The sequence below is a fragment of the Monodon monoceros genome, unplaced genomic scaffold (assembly GCF_005190385.1).
Source record: "Monodon monoceros isolate NGI ecotype Baffin Bay Population unplaced genomic scaffold, NGI_Narwhal_1 Super_Scaffold_13, whole genome shotgun sequence".
NCBI lineage: Eukaryota > Metazoa > Chordata > Mammalia > Artiodactyla > Monodontidae > Monodon > Monodon monoceros.
Window position 1 is genome coordinate 38,967,680 of NW_021703769.1, and position 13,384 is coordinate 38,981,063.

General features: G+C 42.9%; 1 protein-coding gene across 2 annotated transcripts in view; it reads left to right on the forward strand.

Moving 5' to 3' along the window:
* Positions 1 to 125: 125 nt before the first annotated feature.
* The window catches only part of ISM1 (isthmin 1), an 87,235-nt gene continuing 73,976 nt past the window's right edge, over positions 126 to 13,384 (forward strand). Inside the window, exon 1 of one of the 2 annotated variants that reach the window (XM_029221892.1) lies at positions 126 to 257. In XM_029221892.1, the coding sequence (XP_029077725.1) occupies positions 126 to 257 (132 nt within the window). Of the gene's footprint in view, positions 258 to 314; positions 499 to 13,384 lie in introns of those variants that run through there. The other variant, XM_029221891.1, reaches the window with a different exon arrangement.

Sequence of the window (13,384 nt, forward strand, 5' to 3'; positions counted from 1 at the left end):
CGGGGAGCGGGGCCCCGGCGGGGGCCGAGGCGGGAGCCGCGCCGCCGGGCTCCCGGGCTCCGACTCCTCCTCCCCCGCCGCCGCCGCCCGCCGCGCCGGGTCCTAAAGCCGCGCGCCTCAGGAGGATGGTACGCCTGGCGGCCGAGCTGCTGCTGCTGCTGGGGCTGCTGCTGCTCACGCTGCACATCACGGTGCTGCGCGGTTCGGGAGCCGCCGACGGGCCGACCGCGGCCAACGCCAGCCGGACGCAGCTGCAGGTGAGTGCGCTGCCGGAGAGGGGCGCGCGTGGCAGCGGGGAGCCGGGTGGCGGGGAGCTGACCTAGCTAGCACCTGATGGTAGCGAGGAGGCGGGTCCCCGCCCCACCGAAGAGCATCTGTTTTGGCAGCAGTTTTGCCGGGGCCACAGATCTCCGGCTGAGGCGGAGCGGGGTACGTGCCTGGAGCCTGGACCGCTTTGGAGGTCTGGCAGGCACGCTCCTCCAGGTCGTCTGTCACCAGGTACCTGAGGGTGCTAGCTTGAGATGGGCGGAGGAAGTGTGGAGTATGTCTGCGTTTGCTTTGGGGTGCTGCCACTCTTTGGTTACCCTTTAGAGACTGAGTAACGTTACTCTGGGAGGAGGGGGGAGCGGAAGGAGACTTTAGGATAAATCCCCAAACTGGGTTTGGGAGGAAGAACCCCAGTGAATCTGCCCCCTCAGAAAGCTACGCAAAGATCAGCAAATAATTTCCCCGAAAAGAATGGCCAGACATCCCCTGTTCGCCCACGTGGTCCCCATGCCTCCCTTATACCTCCTCAGCCGGGCGGAGGGCGTGGAGTCAAGCCACCGGTTGTACTTTGGTCCGGCGTTACCTGGGGCTTTTAAACTTACAGCAAAGACTTCTTCCAGCGTTCTGCCCCTGTTGAAGGTCTCCTTAGGAATGGAATTCTGATGGTCTGTGCAGCTCCAAGGCAGGGGAGGGGGTCGCAACTGGGGAGCGGGTAGTGGGCGTCAGACACAAGAGGAATTCTCTGGTTTCCAAATAAAGGATTGTCCAGGTAGGGATTTCCTGCCATTGTCTTGGGAAGAAGCGCCTTTCCTTGGCTCTATCAGACGTGTGACAACTGTCAACTTGGGGCATGGGTAGAAGTCAGCAGGGATTTTCCCAGGAAGCAGCGGGAATTCTCCCCTAAAATCTCCTCCTCAAACAAGCCCCTCTAAAACTCTTTATGTCGAGATAAGCATTATTCATTGTTCCCAAAGGGCTTTAAGACCATTGCCCCTATTAGTTCATTTCTCACATCTTTATGTAATTTGTTGCCTGAAAACCCTACTGTTGTAGAGAGAAGGAATTCACTTAAACACTTCCACAGTGCTTACCATGTGCTAGTTTTAAGTGCTTTACAGAACTTAACCGATTTAATGATGTACTATGCTGTTAATATCCTCCCCTGATAGATGCAAAAACTGAGGTACAGAGGTTAAGAAACTTGCAAGGTTTACACATTCCAAACTCTTGATTAGTTACATCATGTTTTCTCTCTGCCAGGATGTTATATAGACTAAAGCAAGGTGATCCTTACACACAAATGCAAAACCAGGAATGAAAAAGTATGCACCCCAGAGCCTAAAGTTCTTTTAAATTGGGAACATTTCCGAAAATGTCCTAACTTTATGAGGCCCTCTTCTCTTCTCCTGTGGGCAAACAGGTACAGTGACAGCCTGACGGGATTCCTTTGGGGAAATTGAAGACACCCCATTCTGTAGATGGTGGTACACCGACCCACTCTAACACTGTAAGAACAATTCCTAATATCTTCAAGATTTCTGGAAGTCACATTTTATACATGATGCTTTCTTTCCTCGTGGACTCATGAAAAGCTGTAAAAATGATGTTCTATGGAAAAGTAAATTTGGCAGATTCCTTTATGAGGTGTTTGCTATCATTAGAATAACCTAGGCTTGGCCTTTTCTGTTTGACTGGTAAGGTGATGAGAGAAGCAGCTGGTGGAAGTGGCAACTGCAAAGGGGAAGTGGATTAAATTCTCAAAAGAGCGTGTGGCTGAAGAACTGTCCCAAGAGGGCAAAAGAAATGGGGGATTTAGAAAGAGTAACGCTCCCAGGAGTATCTTGGGTCCCAAGTAGCTGCTAATCCATCAGCTTTCAGCTTGTTTTGTAATCGTGTTTTGTTATTCTGTCCACTCAATGAACTTATTCAGGCAGAATGATGAGTTTAACAGTTTAGTTCATAATTTTACTCTCTTTTGTAATTTGTTATTATAAAAGTTTTATATTCTTCCTGACTAAAGTTATTTCTTTGGCCCTCTGACACTCCAAACGTATTATGATTCAAATGGAGAGAATATATTCCTTCAAGTGAGGAGGTCTGCAAAAGACATTTATTAGTTTATCGTTTTCAGGGCCCAGGATGTGAATTAGCTAGTAGCAGGTGTATTTGAAAACAAAATTGTAGGTGCCATATTCTTTCTGTTTACCAGTCATGTTTAACCTATCTTTTTTTTTTTTTTTTCCGCTTCATTGGGTCTTTGTTGCGGCGCGCACGCTTCTCATTGTGGTGGCTTCTCTTGTGGAGCATGGGCTCTAGGCGCATGGGCTTCAGTAGTTGTGGTGCTCAGGCTCAGTAGTTGTGGCACCCGGGCTTAGTTGCTCCGCGACATGTGGGATTTTCCCGGACCAGGGATTGAACCCGTGTCCTCTGCATTGGCAGGTGGATTCTTAACCACTGCGCCACCAGGGAAGTCATAACATATCTTAACTAACTACATTTAAACTTAAGTTTGCTGCCTCTGGGTTATCTTAAGCTGCTAAAATCATTCTTTGTAACCGGAAAGTTCATCAATCCTTATATTACATTATTTGTGTTGTTATCTCTGCTTAAAATATTCTGAAATATGAGGTTGGAGTCAGAAATACACAATGGTAGCTTTCTTTTCCCAAATTGTAGTATATTTGGGAACATTTAAAAGAGAATGCACCTTTATTAGAGATCTGGCATATCAAGGGCACCCAACAGTAAGAATAACAATAGTAGCTAAGATTTGTCAAGTGCCTTTTATGTGTCAGACACTGTTCTTAGCACTTTTCATATATTTTCTTTTTAAATCCTCACAAAAATCTCGTGAATTAGGCATTATCGTTATCCCTGTTTCAAATGAAAAAACTGAGGTTGGGAAACTTGCCCACAGCTGCAGAGCCAGAAGCTGCTTAATTTGTTGTTGTTATTTTATAAGTTTAAAAATCTTTGAAGAATATTTGTATTCCAAGTTCTTGAGAAAGTCATCCTGCTGGCTACAAAAGAGAAAAAGTCTTTTAAGAATTTACATTTTCTTTCTTTCTTTTTTTTTTTCAGGGCTTAGGTTTTGGGGGGTTTATTTATTTTTATTTTTGGCTGTATTGGGTCTTTGTTGCTGTACTCGGGCTTTCTCTAGTTGCGGCGAGCGGGGGCTTCTCATTTGCGGCGGCTTCTCTTGTTGTGGCGCACGAGCTCTAGGTGAGCGGACTTTAGTAGTTGTGGCTCGCAGGCTCGAGAACGCAGCCTCAGTAGTTGTGGCGCCCGGGCTTAGTTGCTGGGTGGCATGTGGGATATTCCCGGACCAGGCCTCAAACCCGTGTCCCCTGTGTTGGCAGGCGGATTCTAACCACTGCACCACCAGGGAAGTCCCTAACAATTTACATTTTCAAACACATCTTGACAGTCTTAGTGTGTCAAATATGAGCACATCTATCTATCTATCTATCTAAAGTATATATACATACATAAACACACATATATAAACATGATCTAACATGATTTTTTTGGTAGTTTCAACATAGTAGGAGATATGTTTTTTGACTCTGTAAGTGACTGTCCCTGTACTCTTAGGTATACTGTTATGAGGTGGTAGTAAAATGCTTTGAACACACTATTTCTAGTGGTTATGTGGCTCATAAAAATAATAAATAATGATGTTAGTCTTTGTACTGTTTTCAGTATTTTAAAACATCTAATAAGAAATTTTACAGTGGTCTGCAACAGCTGTATAAAAATGCACAGAAAAATCAACTTTTTTCACTTTTGAATGAAATCTTATCTCCTCTGGTGTCATGTTGATCAGATACTCAGCTTAGTTCTTTCATATGTCTTTAATTGATAATAGTAAGAAAACAAATATATATATATATATTAAAAAAGCAGTCTGGAAGACAGAATATCCCAAAATATAGAACCACAGGCAATGATAAGAATAATGATAATAATAGTATCCCTTTTACTTGAAATTCAAATGAGTGTCTCTCTACTAAATCTCAGATTCAGAAGCATGAATTTCTACAGATTTTACATAGTAAAGCTAGAACTCATTAAAACAATGAGATTTAAGAAAGTGTTAGAAATCATCACATTGATCATTTTTACAATAACATTAAAGCAAACCAAACTCTGAAATGTAACTAAATGTCTTTGTTCTCTAATTCCTAACTACCATCTTTATCAGTACATTCCTCCTTCATCCCTCTACTTGCCTTCAACAAAACTGCTCAGCATCTTGTACTCACTGCTTCAGACTCACAAGTTGATCTGAGCTATATTAATAACAGTAAAAGCAAAAGCAACATTTATTTGTACTTAATGCTACTGAGTTTCCTTACAATGACCCTATGAGATAGATAGTATTTATATACCCATTTCACAGATGATGAAATTGAGACCTGGAGAGATTTGAGTAACTTGCCCAAGGCCACACAACCAAGGTTGGCAGGGCCAGGATTCAGACCCAGGGAGGCAGGAATTCTTGTTCCAGTTCATCAACAAGATGCCTCCAGCTCTGATACAAGTCAACAGCCATTGTGTTTCTCGCTTCATGACTTGCCTTGCCCATTTTCCAGGCAGGCTGTCTGCTTTTATCTCAGGTATTCTTTATAAATTATGAATAACTCTCCCACTTAGCTATTGCTATATAACAAACCATCCCAAAGCACAGTGGCTTAAAACAATCACATTTTATTTGCTCATGACTTTGTGTGTTAGCAGTTTACCCTGGGCTCAGCTGGGTGGTTCTTCTGCTGATCTTGCTTAGGTTTATTCATGTGGCTATAGCTTTCTGTTGGCTTGACGTGGGCTAGATGGTCTAAAAGGGCCTCACTCCAGACACTATAAAACTCTTTGAGGAAAACATAGGCAGAACACTCTATGACATAAATCACAGCAAGATCCTTTTTGAACCACCTCCTAGAGAAATGGAAATAAAAACAAAAATACACAAATGGGACCTAATGAAACTTAAAAGCTTTTGCACAGCAAAGGAAACTGTAAACAAGACGAAAAGACAACCCTCAGAATGGGAGAAAATATTTGCAAATGAAGCAACTGACAAAGGATTAATTTTCAAAATTTACAAGCAGCTCATGCAGCTCAATATCAAAAAAAAACAAACAACCCAATCCAAAAATGGGCAGAAGACCTAAATAGACATTTCTCCAAAGAAGCTATACAGATTGCCAACAAACACATGAAAGGATGCTCAACACCACTAATCATTAGAGGAATGCAAATCAAAACCACAATGAGATATCATCTCACACCGGTCAGAATGGCCATCATCAAAAAATCTACAAACAATAAATGCTGGAGAGGGTGTGGAGAAAACGGAATCCTCATGCACTGTTGGTGGTAATGTAAATTGACACAGCCACTATGGAGAACAGGATGGAGGTTCCTTAAAAAACTAAAAATAGAACTACCATATGACCCAGCAAACCCACTCCTGGGCATATACTCTGAGAAAACCATAACTCAAAAAGAGATATGTACCACAATGTTCATTGCAGCACTATTTACAATAGCCAGGACATGGAAGCAACCTAAGTGTCCATTGACAGATGAATGGATAAAGAAGATGTGGCACATATATACAATGGAATATTACTCAGCCATAAAAAGGAATGAACTTGAGTTATTTGTAGTAAAATGGATGGACCTAGAGTCTGTCGTACAGAGTGAAGTAAGTCAGAAAGAGAAAAACAAATACCGTATGCTAACACATATATATGGATCTAAAAAAAAAATGGTTCTGACAAACCTAGGGGCAGGACAGGAATAAAGACACAGACGTAGAGAATGCACTTGAGGACAAGGGGAGGGGGAAGGGTAAGCTGGGACGAAGTGAGAGTGGCATGGGCATATATACACTACCAAATGTAAAATAGATAGCTAGTGGGAAGCAGCCACATAGCACAAGGAGATCAGCTCGGTGCTTTGTGACCACCTAGAGGGGTGGGATAGGGAGGGGAGGGGGAGATGCAAGAGGAAGGAGATATGGGGATATATGTATAGCTGATTCACTTTGTTATAAAGCAGAAACTAACACACCATTGTAAAGCAATTATACTCCAATAAAGATGTTAAAAAAATAAAAGGGCCTCACTCATATGTTTGATGGTTGGTGCTGGCTGTCACCTATGCTCTCTCTTCATCCTCAAGGAAGTTATTCCACATGTCTTTACATGGTGAACTCAGAGCAGCAAGAGAGTAAATCAGAAATTGCAAGGTCTCTTGATGAACTTGTACAACTTCAGCCACATTCTACTGGCCAAACATACCACTTGGTCATCTCAGATTCTAGGGGACCAGAAATAGACTCCTCTTGATGGGAGGACCAGCAAAATAACATTGCAAAAGAGTGTGTATTCAGCGATGGGAGGAGTCATTGTGGCTGTCTTTGCAAAATAGCTACCATATTGACCTTTTATCTCATATACTTTGCAAATGTTGAACCAATCTTTCACTCATTTTTTAATTGTTTATGCTACTTTTGGCCATGCACAAACTTTCCACTCTAAATATAATCAAATCTGAATCATTTCCATTATGACTTTTTGTTTTCTTGCCTTACTTGAGAAAGGGTTACTCAAATAAGGATTGTCAAAATCTTTAAATATATTTTGTTCTAACAGTTTTATAGTGTTTTTGTTGTTGTTTAGAACTACAATCTACTTTGAAGTTATTTGTGGGTTTTAGGTTTAAGATAAAGATATAACTTTGTTTTTTGTCCAAGTGAGTAGCCACTTCTCCTATCGTATTTGGTAAATACTCCATTCTATATTTGTTGGTACAAAATACCAGTTTTATCACATGTTAAAATTTTCACATATATGTTAGTCTATTTCTTTACCTTCATTTTTCTATTCATGTACAAACACCACACTTTTATTTCATGTAGCTTCACAGTATTTTTTAATAGGGCAAATGCCCTGTCATTAACATTCTTTTTCTTTTTTTTTTTTAAGTATTAAAAAGCATGTATTCTTGAGCAGTGATTTGGATGGAAGTAGTATTTGAGAAACTTTTTTTTTTTTCCTTAGGATAATGAAGCTATTTTAGTATTATTTAAAATAAGGACAACCTTTAAACCGTATGAAGTGGGCAATAGGGGAGAAGCACACCTTCCTGAGAAGGGTCCTCCGAAAAGGGTCTTCTCAGGGGCAAAGGCAGCAAGGGTGGGTGAGCAGGAGGGAGTGCAGGCCTGGACGTCAGCGGTGCTTCCTCGGGGTGGGCTCTGCAGGTAAGAGAGGTGGCTCTGGGACTTGGCAGCTCCTGGCTGGAGTGGAGGGAGCTGGCCTGGCGGTCCGTGCCAGTGACTCAGGCAGGGGTAGGGCAGGAGTCAGCTGGGTAAAAGAAATGTGGGTTTGAGTGTCAGGAGGAGGTGGCCTTGGCTCTCAGGACTCAAGGAGGACGTCAGGCTGCAGGAGGCCTAGGCCCAGGAGTGCTGATCCGCCCCCCAACTCTCCAGCAAGGCTATGTGACTGTGCCCTGGGCGGGTGGGGGGTGGGGGGGCCTCACAGCAGGGTGGGCGGCAGACAGGGAAGGCTCAGGCAGGGCTGCTGGTCAGGCCGGGGCTCAGTGTCCTCTTCTCGGAGGCGCTTGCACCCGGAGCAGATGCTTCTTCTCAGAGGCCCCGGCCTGGGCACAAAGACAGGAACCACTCCATTCCTCACCACGGGCCGGAAGGCCGACAGCCTGGGCTCGGGGGTCTCAGATCTGAGAGGCCCGTCGAGCCGCCTTTGTCCTTCCTCGCATCGGCTGAGGGCCCTCAGCGCGGTCTCCTTGGCACAGCGGTCCGGGGACTCCTGGCTGGACGGACACGTGGACAAGCTGCTTAGGCTTTCAACGGGGGCGGTACGGATGTCCACCAGGCTCTGCGTGTGGCAGAAGTGGCGGGCGTTCCACTGAGACCTCATCGTGAAACCGTTGCCACATGGCCGGAAAACCCCAGGCCTGAGAGGGTACGGAGGGGCGGCCCGCTGGGAAGGCGCCTCCAGCCTTGGGGCACCGAGGACCCGCGGACCGGGTAGTACTTCCAGCTGCGCAGGGCGGCGGGGAGCGGCCGCCTGCTGCGGAACCAGAGCCCGTGATCCTGGTGGCGGCGGCGGTAGCACAGGGTTTGGCACCCGTCCCGGCCCATCGGGAGGCAGGTGCTGCGGGCGGGCCCGGTCCATGGGAACCATGGGGACCAGCGCTTCCGGGCGTGAGCTGGCTACGTGGCCTTGGCCGTGCCCAGGTACATGCTCAAGTAGCTGCCCATGCTCGCGGGTCAGCGGGGTCGGACCTTCGACGGGCTTTGGCTTCTGGGCGGCCCCGAAGTCTGTAGACGCGAAGCTTACGGCGCTGAGGCGACCGTTGGCATCGGGGTGTGGGACGGTTCGTGGGGCGTCGGAACCTCTGGGCACGAGGTCCTGCGCGCGCTAGGCCGGGGCCTCACGGACTCACTCGGGGCCTCGCGGACCCACCCGGGGCCTCGCGGACCCGGGGCCTCCCGGACCCGGGGCCTCGCGGGGCACCCCTGTGTTCAGAGCACAGGGGATCCTTCAGCTCCCACTGCTGGCCCAGGCGCTTGGCTCTGGGTGGCGGGGGAGCCCTCCACATTTTGCCCTTGACATTTAAAGGGAGAAAATATAATAATTTGTACCAGGTCCTGAAAATTGACTGAAGGGCACTCTCTTTCATTACTGTAAAAATGAACAAAATGCACTTGAATGCTCCTTTAAGGAAAAAGAGCGAATTTACTTGTATTTCTACAGAGGCTGTGTGCTTCTTCTAGAATGGTTGTTAATGTCACTTTTTGTAATTTTATTCTTTTTTTTTTAACATCTTTATTGGGGTATAATTGCTTTACAATGGTGTGTTAGTTTCTGCTTTATAACAAAGTGAATCAGTTATACATATACATATGTTCCCATATCTCTTCCCTCTTGCATCTCCCTCCCTCCCACCCACCCTATCCCACCCCTCCAGGCAGTCACAAAGCACCGAGCCGATATCCCTGTGCCATGCGGCTGCTTCCCACTAGCTATCTACTTTACGTTTGTTAGTGTATATATGTCCATGCCTCTCTCTCGCCCTGTCACAGCTCACCCTTCCCCCTCCCCATATCCTCAAGTCCGTTCTCCAGTAGGTCTGTATCTTTATTCCTGTCTTACTCCTAGGTTCTTCATGACATTTTTTTTTCTTAAATTCCATACATATGTGTTAGCATACGGTATTTGTCTTTCTCTTTCTGACTTACTTCACTCTGTACGACAGACTCTAGGTCTATCCACCTCATTACAAATAGCTCAATTTCGTTTCTTTTTATGGCTGAGTAATATTCCATTGTATATATGTGCCACATCTTCTTCATCCATTCATCCGATGATGGGCATTTAGGTTGTTTCTATCTCCGGGCTATTGTAAATAGGGCTGCAATGAATATTTTGGTACATGACTCTTTTTGAATTTTGGTTTACTCAGGGTATATGCCCAGTAGTGGGATTGCTGGTTCATATGGTAGTTCTATTTGTAGTTTTTTAAGGAACCTCCATACTGTTCTACATAGTGGCTGTACCAATTCACATTCCCACCAGCAGTGCAAGAGTGTTCCCTTTTCTCCACACCCTCTCCAGCATTTATTGTTTCCAGATTTTTTGATGATGGCCATTCTGACTGGTGTGAGATGATATCTCATTGTAGTTTTGATTTGCATTTCTCTAATGATTAATGATGTTGAGCATTCTTTCATGTGTTTGTTGGCAGTCTGTATATCTTCTTTGGAGAATTGTCCATTTAGGTCTTCTTCCCATTTTTGGATTGGGTTGTTTGTTTTTTTGTTATTGAGCTGCATGAGCTGCTTGTAAATTTTGGAGATTAATCCTTTGTCATTTGCTTCATTTGCAAATACTTTCTCCCATTCTGAGGGTTGTCTTTTGGTCTTGTTTATGGTTTCCTTTGCTGTGCAAAAGCTTTTAAGTTTCATTAGGTCCCATTTGTGTATTTTTGTTTTTATTTCCATTTCTCTAGGAGGTGGTTCAAAAAGGATCTTGCTGTGATTTATGTCATAGAGTGTTCTGCCTATGTTTTCCTCTAAGAGTTTGATAGTTTCTGGCCTTACATTTAGGTCTTTAATCCATTTTGAGCTTATTTTTGTGTATGGTGTTAGGGAGTGATCTAATCTCATACTTTTACATGTACCTGTCCAGTTTTCCCAGCACCATTTATTGAAGAGGCTGTCCTTTCTCCACTGTACATTCCTGACACCTTTATCAAAGATAAGGTGTCCATATGTGCGTGGGTTTATCTCTGGGCTTTGTATCCTGTTCCATTGATCTATCTTTCTGTTTTTGTGCCAGTACCATACTGTCTTGTTACTGTAGCTTTGTAGTATAGTCTGAAGTCAGGGAGCCTGATTCCTCCACCTCCGTTTTTCATTCTCAAGATTGCTTTGGCTATTCGGGGTCTTTTGTGTTTCCATACAAATTGTGAAATTTTTTGTTCTAGTTCTGTGAAAAATGCCAGTGGTAGTTTGATAGGGATTGCATTGAATCTATAGGTTGCTTTGGGTAGTAGAGTCATTTTCACATTGTTTATTCTTTCAATCCAAGAACATGGTATATCTCTCCATCTACTTGTATCATCTTTAATTTCTTTCATCAGTGTCTTATAATTTTCTGCATACAGGTCTTTTGTCTCCTTAGGTAGGTTTATTCCTAGATATTTTATTCTTTTTGTTGCAATGGTAAATGGGAGTGTTTTCTTGACTTCACTTTCAAATTTTCATCATTAGTATACAGGAATGCCAGAGATTTCTGTGCATTAATTTTGTATCCTGCTACTTTACCAAATTCATTGATTAGCTCTAGTAGTTTTCTGGTAGCGTCTTTAGGATTCTCTACGTATAGTATCATGTCATCTGCAAACAGTGACAGCTTTACTTCTTCTTTTCCGATTTGGATTCCTTTTATTTCCTTTTCTTCTCTGATTGCTGTGGCTAAAACTTCCAAAACTATGTTGAATAAGAGTGGTGAGAGTGGGCAGCCTTGTCTTGTTCCTGATCTTAGTGGAAATGCTTTCAGTTTTTCACCATTGAGGATGATGTTGGCTGTGGGCTTGTCATATATGGCCTTTATTATGTTGAGGAAAGTTCCCTCTATGCCTACTTTCTGCAGGGTTTTTATCATAAATGGGTGTTGAATTTTGTCGAAAGCTTTCTCTGCATCTACTGAGATGATCATATAGTTTTTCTCCTTCAATTTGTTAATATGGTTTATCACATTGATAGATTTGCGTATATTGAAGAATCCTTGCACTCCTGGAATAAATCCCACTTGATCGTGGTGTATGATCCTTTTAATGTGCTGTTGGATTCTCTTTGCTAGTATTTTGTTGAGGATTTTTGCATCTATGTTCATCAGTGATATTGACGTGTAGTTTTTCTTTGTGACATCCTTGTCTGGTTTTGGTATCAAGGTGATGTTGGCCTCGTAGAAGGAATTTGGGAGTGTTCCTCCCTCTGCTATATTTTGGAAGAGTTTGAGAAGGATAGGTGTTAACTCTTCTCTAAATGTTTGATAGAATTCACCTGTGAAGCCAACTGGTCCTGAGCTTTTGTTTGTTGGAGGATTTTTAGTCACAGTTTCAATTTCAGTGCTTGTGATTGGTCTGTTCATATTTTCTATTTCTTCCTGATTCAGTCTTGGCAGGTTGTGCATTTCTAAGAATTTGTCCATTTCTTCCAGATTGTCCATTTTATTGGCATAGAGTTGCTTGTAGTATTCTCTCATGATCTTTTTTATTTCTGCAGTGTCAGTTGTTACTTCTCCCTTTTCATTTCTAATTCTATTGATTTGAGTCTTCTCCCTTTTTTTCTTGATGAGTCTGGCTGATGGTTTATCAATTTTGTTTATCTTCTCAAAGAACCAGCTTTTAGTTTTATTGATCTTTGCTATTGTTTCCTTCATTTCTTTTTCATTTATTTCTGATCTGATTTTTGTGATTTCTTTCCTTCTGCTAACTTTGGGGTTTTTTTGTTCTTCTTTCTCTAATTGCTTGAGGTGCAAGGTTAGGTTGTTTATTCGAGATGTTTCCTGCTTCTTAAGGTGAGCTTGTATTGCTATAAACTTACCTCTTAGAACTGCTTTTGCTGCATCCCATAGGTTTTGGGTCGTTGTGTCTCCATTGTCATTTGTTTCTAGGTATTTTTTAATTTCCTCTTTGATTTCTTCAGCGATCACTTCGTTATTAAGTAGTGTATTGTTTAGCCTCTATGTGTTTGTATTTTTTACAGATCTTTTCCTGTAATTGATATCTAGTCTCATGGTGTTGTGGTCGGAAAAGATACTTGATACAATTTCAATTTTCTTAAATTTACCAAGGCTTGATTTGTGACCCAAGATATGATCTATCCTGGAGAATGTTCCATGAGCACTAGAGAAAAATGTGTATTCTGTTGTTTTTGGATGGAATGTCCTATAAATATCAATTAAGTCCATCTTGTTTAATGTATCATTTAAAGCTTGTGTTTCCTTATTTACTTCCATGTTGGATGATCTGTCCATTGGTGAAAGTGGGGTGTTAAAGTCCCCTACTATGAATGTGTTACTGTCGATTTCCCCTTTTATGGCTGTTAGCATTTGCCTTATGTATTGAGGTGCTCCTATGTTGGGTGCATAAATATTTACAATTGTTATATCTTCTTCTTGGATCGATCCCTTGATCATTATGTAGTGTCCTTCTTTGTCTCTTGTAATAGTCTTTATTTTAAAGTCTATTTTGTCTGATATGAGAATTGCTACTCCAGCTTTCTTTTGGTTTCCATTTGCGTGGAATATCTTTTTCCATCCCCTTACTTTCAGTCTGTATGTGTCTGTAGGTCTGAAGTGGGTCTCTTGTAGACAGCATATATAAGGGTCTTGTTTTTGTATCCATTCAGCCAATCTGTGTCTTTTGGTGGGAGCATTTAATCCATTTACATTTAAGGTAATTATCGATATGTATGTTCCTATTCCCATTTTCTAAATTGTTTTGGGTTCGTTATTATAGGTCTTTTCCTTCTCTTGTGTTTCTTGTCTAGAGAAGTTCCTTTAGCATTTGTTGTAAA